Source organism: Eutrigla gurnardus, assembly GCF_963514095.1.
Source record: "Eutrigla gurnardus genome assembly, chromosome: 2".
Taxonomy (NCBI): domain Eukaryota; kingdom Metazoa; phylum Chordata; class Actinopteri; order Perciformes; family Triglidae; genus Eutrigla; species Eutrigla gurnardus.
The window spans coordinates 24,929,331-24,951,975 of NC_139916.1; the positions used below are offsets into that span (position 1 = coordinate 24,929,331).

The 22,645-nt window shown below is 43.9% G+C and overlaps 1 protein-coding gene across 1 annotated transcript; it reads left to right on the forward strand.

Moving 5' to 3' along the window:
* Nucleotides 1-1,092: 1,092 nt before the first annotated feature.
* Nucleotides 1,093-22,491, forward strand: LOC311020339 (constitutive coactivator of PPAR-gamma-like protein 1 homolog). The gene is made up of 17 exons (XM_084020325.1): nt 1,093-1,866; nt 3,530-3,776; nt 3,860-3,942; nt 5,702-5,830; nt 6,393-6,483; nt 7,323-7,411; nt 7,503-7,714; nt 9,235-9,319; nt 9,412-9,633; nt 9,819-9,990; nt 10,320-10,569; nt 10,691-10,805; nt 12,244-12,453; nt 16,027-16,213; nt 18,382-18,520; nt 18,600-18,699; nt 21,376-22,491. The coding sequence occupies exons 1-17, from the start codon at nt 1,393-1,395 to the stop codon at nt 21,685-21,687; spliced, it is 3,117 nt and encodes a 1,038-aa protein (XP_083876451.1). The 5' UTR covers nt 1,093-1,392; the 3' UTR covers nt 21,688-22,491.
* The last annotated feature ends 154 nt before the right edge of the window (nt 22,492-22,645 follow it).

A 22,645-nucleotide genomic window follows, 5' to 3' on the forward strand; every position in this document is an offset into this window, starting at 1 on the left:
AAACCTCAAACCCAAAGACTCAAACTAGTCAAGATAGTTCACGTCCAGCCTTTGGAAACTCTAGTCCTGCTGGTTGTTAAAGAGTTATAGCAATTTGCCATTGCTTTTTGGCCACACCCATCAGTGACATCACAACAGGTACTCACCATCATCTTTAAATGTAATTAAAAAGTACAAATGTACCTAAGGAAGACATTTAGATTAACTGTTCTCAAAATGTTCCAGCTGTGTCCTTTTATTTTATTGTTTCTTTGAGTGCATATCTGCGCATGTGAGCTTCCTTTACTGGTTATCTCATGGCTGCCTTATGGCTGTTTAAGCCGATGACGCGACATAGCACCCTCACTCATGCATGTATAAAGAGAACTGGACACAGCTTTGCTCAGTGGCGCATGAAGCAAATAAGGGTTTCACTTCAGACTATAAATTGCCCTGATGTTCAGCATCTGCTCCCGTAAAGCAAGCGCACTAGCGTTTCCTTTGACACCATCTTGGTCCCGCCTCGTTTTCAGGCACTCTGGATTCAGCTATTAGTGAATTTTACAATTTTAAGAATGATGAAGAGCTATCAGTGTTCGTAGTGGGAAGTTGATTGACCTAAAGTGGATGGGCCCCCTTGCATCTTGTGCTTGGGAATTGTCATTCCACCATTTGGCTGCTCTGTAAGATTTGCTTCAAAGCCTGGAGCTCTTCCTGGGTCCCCTTTGAATAAACACTGTTAGCTCCTTCCACAGCATGTTTGCTGTAGTTTGTAATGTTAGTGCTGTTGGCACCGATAGCTATGAGCCACTGGCTCAGGCTTCGCCATGTTGAGAGCTGTTGATAGCCAATCAAAACTCTCCCAATCTCCCAATTAAGCATATAAAAATAAACTGTAGTTAGTTGTCTGTGTTGTGCGGTTGATGATAACAAAATGTCATACCCCGGTGACAAAAATGATATCATTTGTTTTTATCTAGAAAACGATGTATCATTGTCTCTCAACTGACAAAGCCTGGTTGGAGCGAAGTCTTTGAGTGAAACTAACTGCGGAAGTAAGCGGCAGGGAACTCTCTTGTTTTCGTCGTGTGCCTCTGTACGTCCCCGTGCGTCATGTCGTCACGTATTCCACTCTCTCCCCGGACAGACTCTCTCACATCCTCAGACATGGCTCCGTGAACTAACACATGGCAACCAGCAGCCATGAACCAAAAAACAAATCACCGCAACCTGGCGATGCTTAAATAGCAGCTTCACTTCGTTTCTTTTCAAACTAACAAACCCCGGTAATATCCGCAGCGACCGGCCGGCTTTCGGGCACTGTCCGGGGGAAGCGCGCACTGACTGCATCCCCATCGGCTTCATTTCCTCCGACATTTCGCTTTGAAGTTTCCGTCTCTTCTAACGGTCAGCATGGGGGTCCAGGGTCTCCAAGAGTTCATTGAAAAGCACTGCCCCAGCGCCGTAGTGCCGGTGGAGCTCCAGAAGCTCGCCCGGGGGAGTATTGTTGGAGGCGGCCGGCAGAGACCACCTCAGAGTCCGCTGAGACTGCTGGTAGACGCCGAGAACTGCCTCCACCGGCTCTACGGGGGCTTCTACACCGACTGGGTCAGCGGGGGCCAGTGGAACCACATGCTGGGCTACCTGGCCGCCCTCTCCAAGGCCTGCTTCCACGGCAACATTGAGCTGCTGGTGTGCTTCAATGGCGCCCTGGAGAAAGGCCGTCTTCACGAGTGGGTCAAGCGGCAGGTGAACGAGAGGCAGACCGCCCAGCAGATCATCAGCCACGTCCAGAACAAGGGCACCCCGCCGCCCAAAGTCTGGTTCCTCCCTCCGGTGTGCATGGCCCACTGCATCCGACTGGCGCTCCTCAGGTTCCGCGTCGGGGTGAGTGAAACCGGGCCTGGCGGTGCCTGTTGAGCAGAGCTACCCTGGACTTCGTTAGCAGGCTCCCTGGCTAGCCTGCTAGCTGGCCCCCATGTCATCACTGCCTACTTAATTTCCCAGGGAATCAGTGCACATCTACATGTTAGCAGTGCAGCCAGTGCCCTGCTTTGTATTACTTCTCATGTGGTGACATCACCTCGGGCTATGAATGCACGTGATCAACATTGCCAGGGGGTTTGATCATTAATCAAAGGCCAGGAATGACTCCTGACATGTCCCTGTCCTAGACAACCAGGAGGGAGAAACCAGTCTCTCCTCAACATACAAACAGCACTAATGAGGCTTACACGATGAGACGATTCTCAGAATGTTTATTGGCAACTATTATCGATGATATGAGCATTTTTTGACAAACAATAATGCCCCAAATGAACTCCTTCTAAACTGTCAATTCGTATTATTTATAGTGTTTCTCCCCTTAGCTTTCCATGATAGAAAATCTTTGGGCTGGTTGATTAAAAAAAAAAAAAAAAGTTATATTGCACATCATATATTGAGAGTAATATTGCACACGATATTGAAAAGGAATTTACAAAAGTAAAATTAGGAATGATTTGGATATTAATGTTGATGTCTGCATGAGGAGTTACACAGTTTGATGGTCACTGGGAGAAAACACCTGCTGTGGCGTTCAGTGGTCTGCAGAGGAATTGATAGCTAAATATTTAGTTACATTCCCTAAATGTTAGTTATACAGGAACGCGACAAAGTACCAGAGTTCTTACATGTGTTAGTACAGCTACAGTAGTAAAGCAAGCAGAAATAATCACGCTGCTCTCCATCCTGCAGCGTTGCAGAGCTGTAAACACACAGTTGACTTGTTTAACAGGGCCTGTATCTGCTGTATTTATACCAGAGACTGTATCAGAAGTGGACATAGTCATGGTAACATCACACGTTGGTTTGTGGACTCCAGTTTTGAAGCCTCGATTCAGCATTTTGGCCGTTTCCATCTTGGAATCTTTGCAACCAGTGAACAGAAGTGACCTCTCACAAAGTGTGAGACGATGTGGAAATGTTGTAAATGGTGAGCATTTAGTGAAGCTCTATGGGTTTGAGAAGAACGTGGCTGCCATTTACTTCAGTTAATTTAAAAAAAGAAAACAATTATTCAATGTTTTTTTTTAAATCAATATAATTTAAACCTTGTATTACTGCTGTAACATTCATTATTTCAAGGAGGGCTGGCGACTCGCTTCTTTACATGATGATCCAGATGAGTTCATGCAAACTCATGTGATCTAAGTTGAGGTATCGGGAGACATGAAGTAAAAGTGTGATTCAGGATCTATCATTTATCTTTACAGTTCTACGACATTATTGCGTCAATACAGTGACATGTTGTGTGGTAAATTCTATTCATGGTGTCTCATATGTTGCTGTTTTAAGCTCTGATTTTTTTTGTCACATACTCCGGATAACAATTAAGATTTATAGCTTATTATTTGTCTCTTTTCTATCAATCAGCCAAACACGTGCCTGCTTTGTCATCCTGTTTCCGCAGCCTTTTTCTCAAGTGCCTGATGCACAAAATGTCTCTGTAAGAGGTTTATTTTGAGGCGGAACCACTGAGAGCCTTTTTCTCGTCCCGGCCACTCCTCAGGTCGTCCAGAGCATCGAGGACCACCACCTGGAAGTGATAGCCTTATGCAGGGAGAACGGCTTCCACGGTCTGGTGGCCTACGACTCGGACTACGCTCTGTGCAACATCCCATACTACTTCAGCGCCCACGCCCTCAAACTCAGCCGCAACGGCAAAAGCCTCACCACCAGCCAGTACCTGATGCACGAAGTGGCCCGGCAGCTTGATCTCAACCCAAATCGTTTTGTCATTTTTGCATCGCTTTTAGGTCGGTGTGGTACCTCCGGTCAGAATGTAAGTTGAAGTTTAAACCGGCTCACTAACACAACTATGCTGCTGCTTGTTTCCTAGGAAATCACATACTGCCTGATGAAGACTTGGCTGCCTTTCACTGGAGCTTACTCGGCCCAGAGCATCCATTAGCATCTTTGAAGGTAAACATTTGAGTGATTATTCCTGCATCATCACAGTTCTGGGAATCCAGTGTAATAAAAGAGTACTATGAGTTTTGTAAGTGTAGAGTGAATGTTGGCCAAGTGTCATGAACCTGTATTCTCTCTAATGGTCAGCAGGGGGCGACTCCTGGTTGCCAAAAGAAGTCAGATTGTATAAAATCAAGATAAAGAGGACCTATTTTGCTTTCCTGGTTTTCCCCTTTAGTGTGTTTTATTGTTTTTTGTGCATGTAAAAGATCTTCTCTCCACCACAGAAACTCCATTGAAATCTTGCGTATTCTTCCGTAAAGTAATGATGTCACCTAGTACTACATTTGCATAATATCTGCCCAGCCACTAGTTTATCACGCCTTCAAACTAAGATAGTAAGAGCGGAGCTGAGCATGGAGGCGCCATGTTGTGAAGATGCTGTTGTTGTGGACTTCTAAACGAAGAGGAGTTGAAGAACAAGTGTCTAAAGTTATTTTTGACAAAACTAAGCGGTGGTCCAATCACAACAGTGGGCCAGCTGACCAAACAGAGCAGACTGGGCTTTTTGGGAGGGAGGGGCAGGAGGTCAAACAGAGTGGTTTAGGGAGAGGCTGAGTAGAGCAGCTGCAGCTCAGCCAGGATGCGAAAAATGAAGCATTGAATGAAAACATGTTCAAGTAGTAACCTGAAATACATGCCCCAGAGAAGGCATGACAGGTCCTCTTTAACTTCTATTTCCACACATGTACACAGCACACAGTGGAATTTAGCTTCTGCATTTAACCCATCCTGGTATTAGGAGGGGGCAGCTACTCCACGCGACATGACGCGGGACTTACTAGTGACAAAACAAGGACTTGGTCCCCCCCTCTGCTGGTCTGACAACAAATCTAACCGATCAGGATCTTTTTGGTAAAGAAGAGTGACTTTTAGCGGCACTGTATCACCAAAGTTGTAAATAAGAATGCTGTTAGTGAAGTTAACCACCAGCTGGCAGCAAGCAGGACATAAACGTAAATGACTAAAAGTTCATGTTCATAAGTTCTAGAAACACCTTAGTCCTGGATGGTGAATGGTTGACTGTTTCAGGATCACCTGTTAGTGTTGAAATGACTCAGTGATTAAACTGAAAGTCATCTGGTTCACACGTGCGGCCTGACTGAGGCTGAACTCCATGTCGCGTTACATTCCACCGCTGAGTGACACGACGCAGACTCGGTCTCCACTGCTTTCTATTCTCGTCTCCCATCACGGCAGCCAGACGATCTTTCAAAACCTTATGAAGATTATTTTTTTCAATTGCACACAATTTTCTCAAAATATTATTAACGTTGAAATGGCATGAAATTTTAAAAACGAAATAACCAAAGACGTGAAAATGATTGCTAATGTATTCATAAATATGTTTGAAAAGATAACCAGAAAAATGCACAAATTTACATTACACTTGCTGTCGCCAGTCGTTAACCTGGAACATAAAAACCCATCTTCAACAAAGAAAAACATATTTTTAATACATGGTCACTGCAAATATTGTTTAACAAAAATGCCCTTGACAGTGTGTTGATATGGATTGTGTATATTTCTGGGCAGTCTTGCATAGTGTCCTATTCCACAGCTGCTCTCACGTGGAACATTCTTTACATAAAGAAAAGCAAACAGTTGCAGCTCACTGACTGAACATTATACAACTGCCTTAATGTAACTTATTTGCCATTTTTGAGTGATGTAGTAAAAGCCCTCTTTTTGACCCGTTCTCGTTGGCCAGGTGCGTGCCCACCAGCTCGTGCTCCCACCCTGTGATGTTGTTATCAAGGCGGTGGCCGACTACGTCCGCAGCATCCCCGATGTCGCCGACCTGGAGGCCGTCACCAAGGACATCTTCAAGCATTCACAGGTACGGGAAGTGGAGCAGAGCCGACGCATCAAGGTGGCATCGATATTGTTTGGCCGATTGCATGTAATGCAGACTCAGCACACAGCTGCTGTTGAACAAATATCACATTCAGCGGTGCAAAGCTCTGAGCAGAATCCAGCTGAAATACCGTTATGTAAATATATATTTTAAGTGAATTGTGGAAATGAATTGTCACAGACTACAGATAGTCAGAAATGTACTGCTGAGTAAAGAGAAAAAGAAAGAAACGGGGTTGAATCATGCTTTCTGCCGGAGTCACCATTTCCTGTTTTCACTTATTGTAACCACCTTTTTATGTGTCCTGAATTTAACAGAGAACGGTTATATGCCGGCACACAGTGGATCGTTTTAACTTTGTCGGGCTTTGGGAAGCATTGTTTTGAGAGAAAAAATAAGAAGTTATCTGAATGAACCAGCCTTTTTCTTTGGAGCATGTGGACATATACACATTGCACCTAATTGCTAACTGAGGTGTTTTTCTTCTTCTATGGTGTCCTGTCACTCTGCTTGTGCTCATCCTATTGAATGTGTTGTCTTTTAGACGTGCACTGATGACAAAGTCCTGCGCTTCAAGAAGGCTGTGGAGTACTACTCAGTGGCCAGCAGACCCCTCCACTTCCCTCCACACTTTGGTGGGTTTCTGTCTGATGGTGCTGGCTGACCGTTGGTGGGGTTTCTATTATGTGGGAGCTGGAGGGTCTCAGTTTTGGTCTTCAGTGACCCAGCGAGTTGACGTGTGTGATAAATGTTCGAGATGACAAACAAAAGATGGATGGAGGAGTATTGCATCCCTTTTTGTTGTAGACTGACATAAGCTGCTGCACTTTATTTAGAGCTTTAAACTGCTGGCCACGCCCACAAAAAAGGCTACAGCTAATAGTATTTCTGCTGAACGATCAACCCATTCAAACTGACATGGAGGGGTAATAGAAGGCGATTTAAAAAAAATGCAACTCAATCTAGCCAATCAGATGGTTGGAATCACCGACCCCCCCCCCCCCCCCTCTGCACATGCTGCTGCATGGTCCACGGTAGAGTCCACGGGACATCGGCGAATCAGAGTAGACGAAAGAAAGAAACGTGTCAAATTCATCGCAAGCTTTGATTCACGTTCAAGTATAATCCACATGGTAACGCATATTATTATAGAAGCAATCAGAGGAGTCGCCCCCTGATGGCCAGTAGAGCGAATGCAAGTTGAAGGCACTTAAGCCAATCAATAGTTTTTTTATACCTCCAAATATGAAAAAATTGCTTTGGTCAGGTTAGTTTAAATATATTGAGTGTAAAATATATTAAGTAATTATACAAAGTATCAACCTTATCTTATTTTTCCTTTAAACTAACTTTTTAAAAAATCATAAATTCCCCGAAACAGAAACACATGACCTTGTTGTTGTTGTTGGTTACAGCAGGTCCAGCCGCTCGAGTCCACATGCTGACATCATTTGTTTGTGTGTCTCTTTCTCAGTCAGACCAAAACCAGTGGAAGTGTATGCTGCAGCGGCGTTTCCAAAAATGCTCAACATTCCACAGGTGCCGCTGCCTGCAACACCTGAGGTGAGGCCGTGACACACTCTCACACTCGGTGCTCGGCAGTGAAATGCTGCGGGAGGAATGACGCGTTGGTGTTTCTGCTCACCGTCTCCAGGTCCAGCACTACCCACAGCCTCAGGACTCCCCGGAGACGAACACCTTCAGCAACATTCCTCATGAAGGGAAGCACACGCCGCTGTACGAGAGGTCCTCTCCCATCAACCCGGGCCAGACCGGCAGCCCCAACCACACAGAGGCTGCTTTCTTCAACGCCTCCCCCGCGTCCTCCTCCTCGGAGAATGAAGAGAGCTCCGGCACAACTGCCAAGTGAGTTCAGCACAACACTCCCTCTCTGTTACCGTCTCTATTCATGATGAAACTCCTCAGTAGTGTTCATCGTTCCACAAGGAGTCCTGCCTTGTCTTCATGTTGTCTCAACATAAGGTGAAGTACAGGGTCATGTCCATGTTTTCAAACCACATAAGCTGCTTTATTTCAGCAGTTTCTGCCTTTTTGGAACCCTGAACAGTGAAACCTTGGGATGGGACAATATGGGATATGGTGAATTTCCATAAACGTAAATACGTGACTTGAAATAGCTGTATAAGATAAGATGAGATACTTTATTGTCATCCGTGCAATACAGCACAATGAAGTTCTTACTTTGTGCACTCCACTTGGTGAAAGTATTCACTCACCCATCCAAATAATATAAGTCAGGTGTTCCAATCACTTCATGTGTATAAAAGCAGCACCTAGGCATGCAGACTGTTTCTACAAACATGTGTGAAAGAATGGGTCGCTCTCAGGAGCTCAGTGAATTCCAGCGTGGTACTGTGATAGGATGCCACCTGTGCAACAAGTCCAGTCGTGAAATGTCCTCACTCCTAAATAATCCACAGTCAACTGTCAGTGGGATTATAAAGTAAAGTGGAAGCGATTGGGAACGACAGCAACTCAGCCAAGAAGTGGTAGACCACGTAAAATGATGGAGCGGGGTCAGCGGATGCTGAGGCACATAGTGCTCAGAGGTCACCGACTTTCTGCAGAGTCAATCACTACAGACCTCCAAACTTCATGTGGCCTTCCGATTAGCTCAAGACCAGCGTAGAGAGCTTCATGGAATGGTTTCCATGGTGATCAGCTGCATCCAAGCCATACATCAGCAAGTGCAATGCAAAGCGTCGGATGCAGTGGTTTAAAGCACGCCGCCACTGGACTCTAGCAGTGGAGACGTTCTCTGGAGGGACCAATCACGCTTCTCCATCTGGGAATCAGATGGACGAGTCTGGGTTTGGTGGTTGCCAGGACAACGGTACTTGTCTGACTGCATTGTGCCACGTGTAAAGTTTGGTGGAGGAGGATTATGGTGTGGGGTCGTTTTTCAGGAGCAGGCTTGGCCCCTTAGTTCCAGTGAAAGGAACTCTGAATGCTTCAGCATACCAAGAGATGTTGGACAATTCCAACTTTGTGGGAACAGTTTGGGGATGACCCCTTCCTGTTCAACATGACTGTGCACCTGTGCTCTTGATCAATAAGATCCTGGCAATTGATCCTCTGCCTGCGCAAATCTATTCAAATCATGCAAGAGATGATCGGCCCCTAAACGCTGCTTCAAGTCCAGCACAGGTGGAGCCAATGCTGTAGTGCTTTAAAACTACTACTCTCTATCTGCTGGCCATCAAGTGGTGACTCCTCTGGTTCTAAAAATAAGTCTATGAGTAAATGATCCTACTTCTCTCTTGATTTATTATCTCAGTAAACATTGTAAAGATGAGTTTATTGTATTTATGGTACGCTGCCCACCAAAGGCGATCAACTGAATCATATGTATGCTGTTTCTTCAGTCATGTTAGTGACCATAAGGGAGGATGGGAGAAAAACGGACTTTCTGAAAACACACCAGAGGGAGACCTGGAGGACCAAACAAAAGTCAGTGGAACATCAGGAATGCCAGAGACCCGATCACAAACCTCACCAGGTAACTGAAGTGAAAATGCTTTGTCCTGTCTTTCTTTCCTCAGGCTGACCTCTGTGTGACCCCCGCCGTGGGACCAGGGTCACAGGCCCAGGATTTCCACAGCCTGAACGCCCAGATCCCCTCGCTGCTCTCCATGCCCACCAGGAACCACATGGACATCACCATCCCAACGCTCCCTGCCGTGGCCCCTGAGGTCCTGCGGGTGGCTGAGCACAGACACCAGAAGGGCCTTATGTACCCCTACATCTACCACACTCTCACCAAGGTCAGGGGGTTGGACTCTTCCTGCTCATGTTTGGGTTGAAGCTGCTTGTAGCCTTTATTTAGTAACGACATTCAGTATCGTTTCATGTACTTCTGGTGCTTTTAGTAGCAGCTCGACCCACAGGGGAATCTGAAGTATGTATTTGTGGCGTTGTGCAGCATTTAGGTAACGGTGTGTCTTTGCAGGGGGAGATTAAGCTATCTGTCACCATCGAAGATGAAGCTAACAAAGACCTGCCTTCAGCAGTGCAGCTGTTTCGGCCTATACGTCAGTATGTTTACGGAGTGCTCTTCAGCCTGGCCGAGGCCAGGAAGAAGGCTGAGAGGCTCGCCATGAGGAAGAACTGCCTCCCTGAATGTGAGTCCTGTATGTGGCTGTGTCCCATCCTGCATGAGGTTTCTGGGTCTGTGTTCATGTATCGGTAAGTGTCTCAAAAATAGTGAGAAATGTCTATAATAATTACATACATAGCCTCTTAGTTTTGCTCTGAAAGTGCACCAGATGAATGCATTTCACTTTAAAGTGTACAAAATGTTCTGATCCCCTGGACCCTCTCTATGGGTCCAAGGTCCACCCACCATAAAATCACAAATCCTGGAGGAAACACTGAATAAGTAATCCCGTTTAATATTAGTGATCTTAATATTGACCTTCTACCTGATCTCTTGAAAATGTCGCCCCCCCAGATACACATGTCATGGTCAAAGAGTGGGCCGCCTACAAAGGCAAGTCTCCACACACCCCAGAGCTGGTGGAGGCTCTGCCCTTCAGGGAGTGGACCTGTCCCAACCTGAAGAAGCTGTGGCTGGGGAAGGCCGTGGAGGACAAGAACCGCAGGATGAGAGCGTTTCTAGCCTGCATGCGCTCCGACACCCCGGCCATTCTGAACCCCGCCAGCGTCCCCACGCCCCTCCTGGTGCTCTGCTGTGTGCTGCGGTGAGTAGACGTGTACGGGTACAAAGATTTCACAGTTTGGGGTGAGAAGTCCAGTGTGAAGTACATTTGAAAGGGAGTCTTGGTATTTGTAACGCTGTTAACCTTCTGTGTTTTGCTTCAGGTTTATGTTACATTGGCCAGGAGTAAGAATTTTGCGTCGTAGCGAACTTGACGCTTTCCTAGCCCAAGCACTTTCTCCTAAACTTTATGAGCCTGACCAGCTGCAGGAACTGAAGGTGATTGTGTAGTGTTTATTATATAAGGAGTGTCTGAGAAACACGCGCAGCGTCATGAACGTCCTGGCCATAATCTGCCGTCCTGTGTCCATCGCTTCCAATCGGCATGTGTGCATTTAATGCCTCTAAATGCCACTTTGATTGAGAATTTGTGTTGTTCTGTTTCTCTGGACTCTCCTCATATTCTGCAGATCAAACAACCTCCTCGACAAAACCCGGTTTTGTACGAGCATGTTGTTCCTGAAGCCTTAGCTTTGCACTTAAAGATGCTTTGAGTGACTCGGAGGCGTTCTCGTGTCATGTGTGGATGGTTTATCAACTCCGTGTCTCAGACGGCGCTCCCTTCTCATTCGGCCTTTTGTTCATGAAAACCATCCACACGAGCTGCTCTCTTTGGTCCTTGTTAGGGCTGCACGATATTGGGAAGAAAACTGACTTTTTTATGCAATATATATTGTAATAAGAATAAATACAGGAAATCTCACCCTAAATTTTGCACATTTAAGATAAATGCATAAATTCAATGCACTTTGAGTGTAAATTTAGAGGCTAGATCTATAAAGAAACTCCAGTTTCTTAAACTTGCATTCTCTCTAATGGCCATCAGGGGGCGTCAAAAAGAAGTCTGATTACATGGAAGTCTATGAGAAAATGACTTCTGTCATGATTTATTACCTCAGTAAACATGAGTTTATGGTCTCAATTTCTAGTTTGAACTCTTCTTCAGTACAGCATGATGTTTGGTACATTATGATCAATTTAGAGTCATATAGACCATATAGCAAAGTATGCGTTAGGGCGTGCCTACCTTGAGATTGACAGTCTGCAACGACGGCATCCTACGACGTTGCTACAAAGCTACCACTAGATCACTTCAACACTTAGCTGTAAAGTCGACCTTGAGTTATGGAAGCTAACTTTGTCAACATCTTAACACCAGAATCCAGATGCAGTCAGGGTGCTGCTCTGCTGCTTGTGCTCATCAGAGACACAGGGTCAAAATGCCGCTCTTGTGGCTTCAAATCCGTAGTCCACAAACCAGCCGGCGACGTCACGATGACTATGTGCACTTCTTACATACAGTCTATGATAGGAATGTAAAAAAAAGTCACACCAACAAAGCAGACGGGCTCTGTATTTCAAGATGGGTTGGGTGGGCTGCCTACAGGTCGAGGGTGTCTGATTCCATGGAAGTAAATATCGTGCAGCCCTAGTCCTTGTGTTCTGTGTGCGTATCCCTGTCTGCTCTTCGCTGTGTCAGAACATCCAGGTTGTGTCTGCTGGATTGGGGCGTGCATCGCTGTGTTTGGGCAGCCGGAGAGTGAATGGCCTGCTTTCGCTTGCTCTGTGCTTTGCTTTGCACTAGCATTAATCTGAATGCTCAATGAGGTCGTTTTCATCTGGATGTTTCATAAGTCTGGATGTGTCTCTTCAACAGATCGACAACCTGGACCCTCGAGGAGTCCAGCTGGCTGCTCTGTTCATGAGTGGGGTGGACATGGCTCTGTTTGCCAACGACGCGTGCGGGCAGCCTATTCCCTGGGAGCAGTGCTGTCCCTGGATGTACTTTGATGGCAAGCTGCTGCAGAGTAAACTCATCAGGGCCAACAGGGAGAAGGCCCAGCTCATTGACCTCTGTGATGGTCAGGTAACTTCACACCAGCAGCACACACAGGACAGCAAAACATGCCTATAGACCTTTTTTGTGTTTGTAAACAGTGATGTATGGAGCTAGAACAGTCTCATAATTCATAAATGCACACAGAAATTCATAAATGCACAAAAAAGATTTACAAATGTATTTGGGGATTTGTATATACATGTGACTCAAAACACAAATACATTTTCAATGCACACACAAATATGTTTCATTTCATATGTAAGTAAAAAATATTCACATATAAAAAACAAGATTCATAAACATATTTCCAATGCACACACAAATCTAAAAAAAAATCACAAATACATGAATGTTAAAGTATTTGCAATCTTCATCAAATACGCATTTGGGGCTTGTTACATTCATATATGAACTGTTGGACCTGTATTTACAAAGTGCTTTTAATTTGTAAACCTCCCTGCATTTGTGTGTGAAACTTTTGAGACTCCCCTGACGTGACTCTGATCCACAAATGCGTTTTTTCTAAGAGGAGGTTGTCTGTAGCCAATCAGATGTCTCCCTCCTTTAAGCCAATCACTCTGCCTTTGGATTTAATCCAATAAGCAAACAATCCAAATGAACACAGACTCTGTTAGACTTTCTTACTGTCAGTCATTTTGACGGACGAGGTTAAAACAGGGTTATACAATTCCATCGTTCTATCATCGGTTCACACTACCTCTTCTGCCTTCAGCGTGATTGACAAGCCCTCTCATGTTAGACTGAGGATAGACTTGACACTGTGTGACTCACTAGCACCTCTCCTGGTAGATGTGGTATTACAGGACAGACAGGTCAGGGCAAGTTGGTAAGCAGGCTCATTTCAGTAGATATCTCTGCAACACAACACAGAGACGTCAACACTGTAACCTCTACACACGTCACTTCATTTATTGAATGGTTTAAAGTCAAGCTCTCAACACAGCCTACACATTGCTGCTTTATTAGACTCAACCTGAAATAACACACATTCCTGCTGATTATTTAATTTTGGGGCTGCGCTAAAAACGTAAAAACTGTGCCAGCAGAAGGAAAAAGACCACTGCTGATGTAAATAATGTTGTAAATGATTTAGTTTAAATTACTATTTAACTTTTTATTGGATTCATATGAATAAAAAGCTCAAAGCTTAATTAGTAGAGCAACCATGATTCTGTAAATGACTACAGCTCATTTCTCTACTATATGTAACATTGTTTATTATGTAAACATTCAGTTTTCTTGAAGAGACCGTTCATAATGTCTTTGTGGATAATAAGAGGTACTAGTTCATTGTTAACCAACATGCTGCAACATCAAAGGAACGTACTTAAACACTCATTCTACCACACCACCAAACTCTGTTCTCACATTTAACACTTTCATACCGTTTCTTTGAATATTTAACAGTTTAACAAGTATTTATTATCAGACCCTTTTCTAGATCCACATTACATCAGCGTGAATTACATCCAGCATATAAAAGGCTGTTTTTTAAATGGGGTCTGGTACAATGCTCACTCCACATGAAACGCACTGGGCCAACATTACATCACTTCCTGTTAACTTCACAGAACAATGAGGATCTGTTTTAACTGAATATTCTCTGGTTTGCTCAGATAAAATAAGTGTGTGTGTGTGTGTGTGTGTGTGTGTGTGTGTGTGTGTGTGTGTGTGTGTGTGTGTGTGTGTGTGTGTGTGTGTGTGTGTGTGTGTGTGTGTGTGTGTGTGTGTGTGTGTGTGTGTGTGTGTGTGTGTTCGGTGAAACATGAAAGCAGAGGATATTAATGAGATATTAATGACTGTGTGAATTAGCAGCGGTGTATGAATATAGGGGGGAACACTGTCCAAACACATCGCATGTAGAAAAGTTTGTGATGTTGGAAAATGTTTGTCTTGTTTTCTCCATTTCTAAGACTGCAGTTGCACTGTCGTCTTAGAAATGGAGAAAACAAGACAACAGTGCAACTACAGTAAAGCATAGACACATAGGCACCGTTCTTTCCTCAAAGTTGTTCCATCCTGGGTATGACCAACATAAGTCAATACCCAGCCCTATAACAAATATATGTATTACAACCTAATCACTATAACACCAGCTGTGGTTCCAAGTCTTCTGTTTGTTTTCTATCCACCTCTTTTGAAATTCGTACCACAAACAAATCTCTCGTATTTGAGTAATCCTGCAAACAAACGGCACACATTTAACCTGTTATAGTCAAACCATTGACAGAAGACTGATGTCAATCACACTTCAAGGGAGGTGAGCAGTGTTGAGACCAAACGCTGAGTCCAAACCAGGAAGTAATGAGAATAACATTTAGGTCAAAGAAACAACATAGAAGCAATTTACAGCTGAGAGCCGATGGCAAAACAATATACATAAATAACACCTATTAAACTACAAATGAATGGGCTTGTATTCCCTGTGCTTTTAATAAATAAAGCTGATCTAATTTGCATTTTACTGACTACTATATTTTGAACTTTGTAGCTGCTGATTTTAGAAGCTTAGTGCACCGAGTTTCCTGAAAATACTATTTTGATTTATAGAGTCCCCACAGACATCTGACTGGATACAACCTTGTTTAGCAGAAGCCTACGAACTGTTGAAGGGTAGTTTCTATTAAAGACGACCGTTATGCTTCTCTGCTTTTTCCCTTTCCCTTTGGTGTCTAGTTTTTTGTGCATGTAAAAGGTCTCCACAGTGTCAAAGCCCAAAGTCCATGTCCAAATAGTTACTCGCCCCCACAGAAACTCTGCTCCTGAACTCATTCAAGCAATTCAAATCTTGCCTTTTCTTCTGTAAAGCGGTGATGTTGCCAAGTAACACATTTGCGTAATATGTCAGTTTGACGAACACTCAAAAGAAGCGAGTAGGAGCAGAGACTAGCATTGAGTCACCATGTTGAGAAGACGTTGCTTTCTGCTGTGAAACCGGAAATGGTCCCTAACAAATGTCTAAAATTAATTTGTATCACTATGCCTCAGCAGTACAGCTCCTGTTATCTGGTTATGATAAGGGGCCGGACATTTCTGTCCAACACACTAAGAATTTGACCAATCACAACAGAGTGGGCCAGCTGCACAATCAGAGCAGACTGGGCTTTTTGGGAGGGAGGGGCAGGAGCTCCAACAGTGTTTCAGAGAGATTCTGGGGAGAGCTGCTGCAGCAGAGTCAGGATGGAAAAATAAAGTGTCCATTGAGCATTAAAGTATGGAAACATGTTCTAGTAGTACATTAGTAACCTGAAATACAAGTATACAAGTGTCACAGGTCATCCTTCAAATTTAACTATACTATTTCCACTGACAATAGAAGCAAAAAAGCACAAGTGGTACTCAGAAATACAAAACAGCTAATTGTGAAACTATTATTTTCCAGAATTGATTTATTCCATTTAAAAAATACAAATCAAACTTTGTGTTTGGTGTGGACACCATAATTTACGCCAAGCAAGAAAACATGTCTTGTCTGTTAATGGCCATCATTTTCCCAGTATTGAAGTCAACCAAATGCTAATGCTGACCGGAGAAATGCTTAGGAAGCGTTAATGAACACAACACCCTGTTTCTCTTCAGGCTGAGCTGGTTGCCAAGGTGGAGAAGATGCGTCAGAGCATCCTGGAAGGTCTCAACTTCACTCGGCCTCACCCTCCTCCGTTTCCCCCACCTCCACCTCACGGGATGCCTTTCTACCCGATGGCTGGCTCTTTCTACCCCCCACCACATATGATGCCTCCTCAGGGGAGAGGCAGAGGGATCCCTGGTGAGTACAGACGACAATGATTTCAGGTTTTCAAGTTCCAAACATCCCTCCCTGAACAAATATTTTGTATTTGTGTTCCCTGTGCTGTGTCCTCGATGGGCTGAGTATCGACCAGGCGGCAACCTCCAGTTCTAAAAAGTGAAACCAATGCGGAAGTGTCTTAAACTTGGATTCCCTCTGCTGGCCATCAGAGGTCGACTCCTCTGGTTACAAAGTCCGATTGTCTGGAAGTTTGCTACAGCGGCCACGCTACCGTCGCTACCGTTGCTACCGTCGCTACCGTCGCTACCACTAGGGTGACCAGATCCCAACAAACCAAATGTGGGACAAAGATTGTTTGTGTGGGACAATGTGGGACACATTACCAATGCTGAGAGGGAGTCTAACATTTTGATATAATGTATATCTAACTGTTAAAAAATGGCGTGTGTGTGTTTTTGTCACTTTGGAGCTGAACTATTGGTGTTTTTAATTCTCTCAAACAAGTCTCTACAGAGGCAGGTGCAAGCACATCTGTAACTATGGACGCCACACGTTTCTTGTGAGTGTCGCATATACTGTGTCGCTTGACATCGTATTCCCCGCCATGTGAAACAGAAAAATAACTCTGGCAAAGTTTGCAGAAAACTCGCTGTGAATGGCCTTGCACCGGTTTCACCCAGTGATATACAGTTTCCCAGTCTTTGTTGTAGCTGCATCGCCTCTTTTTTGTTGTAGTTTCCATCATTTTCCGCCAAAATCCATGCCTGTTTGTGCTCCGATCGAGTAGTGAGTCGAGACTGTTTTCAGCATAGCAACGTTGCGCATGTGTAGCAACAACACGCTTACTCCTCTTGACCCAACGTGTGCCCAATTTGATTGACAGCATCAGCATCAAACAAACAGCCCCGTAATGACGGTAATGACAGCCTTCTCTGTTTTCTACGCAGCCATTGAATAAAAGCCAGACGTAAATAAAAAAACTACAGCTGCCAATCAAATTGCGGGACATCTCAATATGCGGGACGCGGAAAATGCGATGAAAATGCTGTGCACCCTAGCTACCACACTACTGGCGCTACCAAGCTACCGTTGCTACCGTCACCACGCCACCAATACAGTTAGCTACTAAGATGACTTAGCTGTAAAGTTCACCTTGAATTATGAAGCTAACTTCCCACCAGATGGATCTAGAACCCAGTACGGTCCATCAGATCTACCTGTCCCTCCACAGTCCAAATATGGTCACTTCCATTCACTGGTTGCAACAATTCCAAGATGGTGGTAGACAAAATGCTGAACTCAAGGCTTCAGATTGAGTCCACAAACCAAGGGGCAGTGTCCTAATGAATACATATAGTCTTTACTGTATACGGTGCCAAATGTCTGTGCTGTACGGTAGTTGCTTCGTTGCCTCAGAAGTAGAGAAAACAAAACATACATTCACCTACAACATCAGGAACATTCCAACATATTTCCTCTCTATTCACACACTGCTGCTTGTATTTTCACACAATCATAAATATCCCCTGCTCTGGTGAGTCACACACACACACACACTCACACACTCACACACTCACCCTGGAAGTGATGTAATGTAGCTCCGGTATGTCCTGTGTGGAGTGAGCACTGCACCAAACTCCATTTAAAAAGTGGCGTTTTTTATGCTAGATTGCTTGTCAGCAAATGTTCATCAACAAGCTTGAAAAGTGAGGTATTTTCTTTTTAAATCATTACTGTGTGGTGGATCTAATGTATGTGGATCTAGAATAGGACTGCTAATAAAATCAACTAATACTTATTTAAAGGGAACTGTATAGTTTCAAATTTGAGCATAGAGTTTGACGGGGTTGTAGAAGGAGTGTTTAATACAATTATTTTGTTTCCAACATGTTGATTAACAGTAAACTAATGCCTCTTGTCATTCACAACGACAGACTTGGTTACATTATCAACTGTCACTTCAAGAAAACCGAATGTTTACATAATTATTTTACATAAAGCAGAGAAATGAGCTGTAGTCATTAATAGAAACATAGTTGGCTTACTCATTAGGTTCATATTCACACAATGCATCATTGCGGTATCGAATTCAAAGTGTCTTATAGGTATCTAAAAAAAGGTGTTTTCTAACCAGTGTTGAAGTACCGTGGATTCACTCACACATTCTGTGTTTTTCCTCCTACAAGGAATTGACAGGATCTCGTCTCATGGTGGGAAGCTGGAGATCGCCGGCACCGTGGTGGGTCAGTGGGCTGGAACTCGACGCACCCGAGGAAGAGGAGGCGCCCCCGTTCAGGTGGTGTCTGTCGGTGGGCCAAATAGAGGGTGAGTACGGAAAGAAGATGAGCCCTACTGTAATCTCATTCCTTGGTAAACCGTGTGGACTTGTGTGTGTCTCCTGCAGACGTCCCAGAGGTGTGATTTCCACGCCCGTCATCAGGACGTTCGTCGGTCGGGGAGGCAGGTTCCAGCCTCGAGCCTTCAAGAGCCAGCTAACGTACCTGGTGAGTGAGTGATGCGTCACTGTTCACATGGAAGACTATTAATAGACCATAACAGTTCAGCACACACTTTACCTTTTGGCCCTCCTTGATTCTGTGTTGCTACAGCCTTTGGCAGCTTGTCACTGCAGTCATTGGTTTTCATTTTTTAATCATTTTTTATTTTCACCAAGCAGAGAGAGAGAGGTCCATGGTTAAAAGTGTTGTCCTTTTTCTTCTTGCATGTCATCTTTACAAAGATGGATTCAGCTTTATGCACATTTTCCCATCAACCCGAAAGGTTGCCTCTTTGAGACACGCACTTTATTACATAAATGTGATGGCAATTCAGCACGTTGCTCTCATATCTTAAGTAGAGTGCAGATCTCCACTCGCTGTCTCCCTTTTCACTCCCAAATAAAGAAAAGTTGAATCTTATTCAGTTTGGTTCCCGGCTGCCTTACAGTCAAAACGGTCGCAACACAAAAACAGACATCTATTCATTTCTTATCCCGGTCGTAACCTGCAGGCAACCTCCGGTTCTTCAAAGTTAACTTGCATTAATCAGAGTGTGTCTCCTCTGGGTGCTGAAAGGAGTCTGATTGCATGGAAGTCAATGAGGAAATGACCCTAATTCTCACTTGATTTATTATCTCAGTAAACATTATAATCATGAGTTTATGTCTCAATCTCTAGTTTGAAATCACCTTCAATGCAGCATGATGTTTATTTAGTAAATTATGGTCCATTTAAAGTCAAAGAGCTGCTTATTATTAGCGTGTTAGTAGAAGTAGCATGTAAACACCTAGCTAACATTATAACAGCATTCATACTGTAATATTCTATCTGTGATGTGACATTGGTGTTACAGTGTGATGAATACATCTCAGTACTGAATGTCCTGGACATCAGAGATGTTTAGCCTTGGCCTTTTTCTTTTGTATAGACACTGGCTTTTTTGTATAATACACAATACAGACATTTTATTCCACTCTGAAAATGTATCGCTCAATTATGCTTTCTACACAAAGAAATGAACATGTATTAATACAAGTACAGTGTTTCCTCTACAATGTCCAAGGCATGGCGGTGCACCACTCCAATGGGACAGCAGGCCAAGCAAGGCCAAAATAAAATTATCATTTATATTTCTAATATGCCATCGTGAGTGGGAATCGCCAGGTCTGAAAACAATTCTACTGGAAACTGCAGTGAATGAGCTGATTTTAAGACGATCGGTCAAAAAGTGATTTTAACCACCAGCCCAACACGACCTCCTAACATTGTCATTCATGACAACTGCATGTACCGTGCTGTCATTCTACGCTTGCACATCATAGAACAGACCGGAGTGATAGTCCAGCATAGTGAGCGTCTTTAGAACGGGACTTTTTCCTTGATATCGCCACTTACCTCTGGTCAGGTGTAGCACATGCCATCACTCATCGTGGTTTTCTATGAAACAGCCCCGTCATGTTTAGACAAAAACCACAGAAGTCTAAACATGAAACAGCAGTCAGACAGTTCAATCTGAAGTTCTCCATTCATGATCTCACTCTGAAACTTTGCGTTTGTAACAAGGAATCCACAGATGCTGCAACGTTTGTGTCCAAACTAGAACGGAGCAAATGTCATGGCAATCTGGGTATCGGACGTGTCGAGGAGATGTTGAAATCAGAAAGAGTTTTCCTCAGCAGATCATCAATGTCCATATCAAATGTCACCGCAGTCTCGCCAGAAGATGTGCTCCACACCAAATCAGTTTGAAGGGCAGCCGTGTTGAAGCCCTGCTGGCCCCGAGGGTGATTAGTGTACTGATGACCTCAACAACAAGCGTTTAACGTTGTACTTCACCCACAAAATGACCATTTTATATCAATTACTCAACCAGTGTTACTTCTTAGTTTTTAAACATTAACAGCGTCACTAAAGACGTTTTGGAAGTAGTGAGTATACGACTGGATAAATGAGACGTGGTTTATACTGCACGACTTGCGTGAGTTTGTAAACGGATGTTTTGATATAGTTTTGCTCGTGTTAAATGTGTGTGATTTAATAAACGTGGCAACTGCTGGTGAATCAGCTGCTGGATATGCAACAGAAATACACCCTCAGCCTGAAACATATCATGAGTTAGTTAGTTAGCTCTTCTATGCTCTTGTCAACCACAGCTGGTTGCTATTGGTAGCTGACATGGACCATAAGGCTGCCTCCTCTGAAGGGTGCAGCCGCTGAACTGGGACACAGATATAGTGGAGTGATGTCTCATACGCCGGTGGCAGCCGATATATGTTTAATATCAGCGAATATGTTAAAATATATTTGATTTGTTCCAGTCAGAAAGTGAGGACCATCTGATGAAAATAAAACATGTTTCAAAGTTATTGTTAGAACCGTAATGGTATATTATTGAGTACTTGTACTTGGATTCGGTGCATCCCAGTAAAATACAGCTGTTTCTCTTCACCGTTCATCCAAAGAGTCATCATCATTGTTAGAGCATTCAGCACTGGATGCGAAGGAGGTCTTTGTGTTGTTTAATACCCTTTGATTTGACTGATAATTACCTTCTGAATTGCTCTCAAGTCTTTTAGTTTCTTACCAGGAAACATGATTTAAAGAGCAACGCTCACAGTCACTCTAGCCATGTAACTGTCTTTGGCGTCTGTTTAAAACCTTTTGTCTGTCCCTTTATACCAGGGTAAGCTTGCTCATAAGCCTGCTCTTACATCTGGACATGACGCGGCGAGGGAGAGAAAGAAGCCAGAGGAAAGGAAATCCTCCGCTGCGCTGCATGACGGCTCAACCACGGAGAACGGCGTGGAGGACAAAGAGCCAGACCGGCTGAACGGAGATGAAGAGGAACGCAGGGCTCTCATCCAACCTGAAAGTGCCTTTAGCAGTGACTCCAAGACGTGCAATTCTAATCCTCACTTAAATGCACTAAACGCAGACGGTGGCTGCCATAGAGATGAAGGTCTGGAGGCCGCCGTCTTAAAACAAGAAGAGTAAGCCTATTTTTCTAGAGAGGGTGAAGGATGAAAGATTGAACGGGGTGTCTGGAAATTTGGAAAGCCTACAGTCGATGTACCTTTTTTCCTGTCCGAACAAGAGATGAAATAGTGATCCCTCTCAGTTAACACACAAGATAGACGACACACGGCTAGTTTAAGGAGTTCTTCACTCCACACCAAGATTTCTACATGTTTATGAGAGTGATGCTTTTCCTTTTCGTTAGAATATTAAAGCTGCAAGAAGCTTTGATGTAACATTTGAGTTCTTATCGGTTAATACTTGGCAACATAGCACTGTTATTAATTTTGTGTTGTCTGCTTAATGATAGCCAAACATATAATAATAAAAACTAGATGTAACCCACCCTCCTCGATTGGGTCTTTGAAGCAACTCTGTCCGTCACTTCAGACGAGCTCCAGGTTTCAGTCATTTACCTGTATTTCAATAAGTGGCTCTAAAAAAAAAGATCTTGTTAAACTTCGTCACTCAACTTGGTTTCTTTTGAGTCAGTGTTTCTGCTTCAACAGAAATCCTTCTGCATGGTTCACAAGTTTCAGAGGCGTGTAGTTATTATGCATGTTGTCCTTTTTTCTCCATCTTCCAACTAACGAGTGGCCCATAAAAGTTGTTAGCTGTTTGATTTGTTCTGTTCCCACTTTTGAAATAGTGTATTCACACAGTGTTGTTCTCTGTTGCCGTTTTCCGCATTAGTCAAATATCTGCAAAAAAAGAAGAAAAACATTATATAAAAAGCTTTGATGGAAATCACCTTTTTGTGGCAGAAAGCGACGCACTCGACCTTCAGTTAAGACTTCAGCCGTCAGCCAGTAATGAATTTTGAGATCCGACTTTAAGTGTTGTTTTGTTTCTTCTACTTCTCGTACACCGGAATCATCATTTAACATTTTTGACTCAGCCCCCCCCCCCCCCCCTCGCCACCGAGCTAAATAGGTTA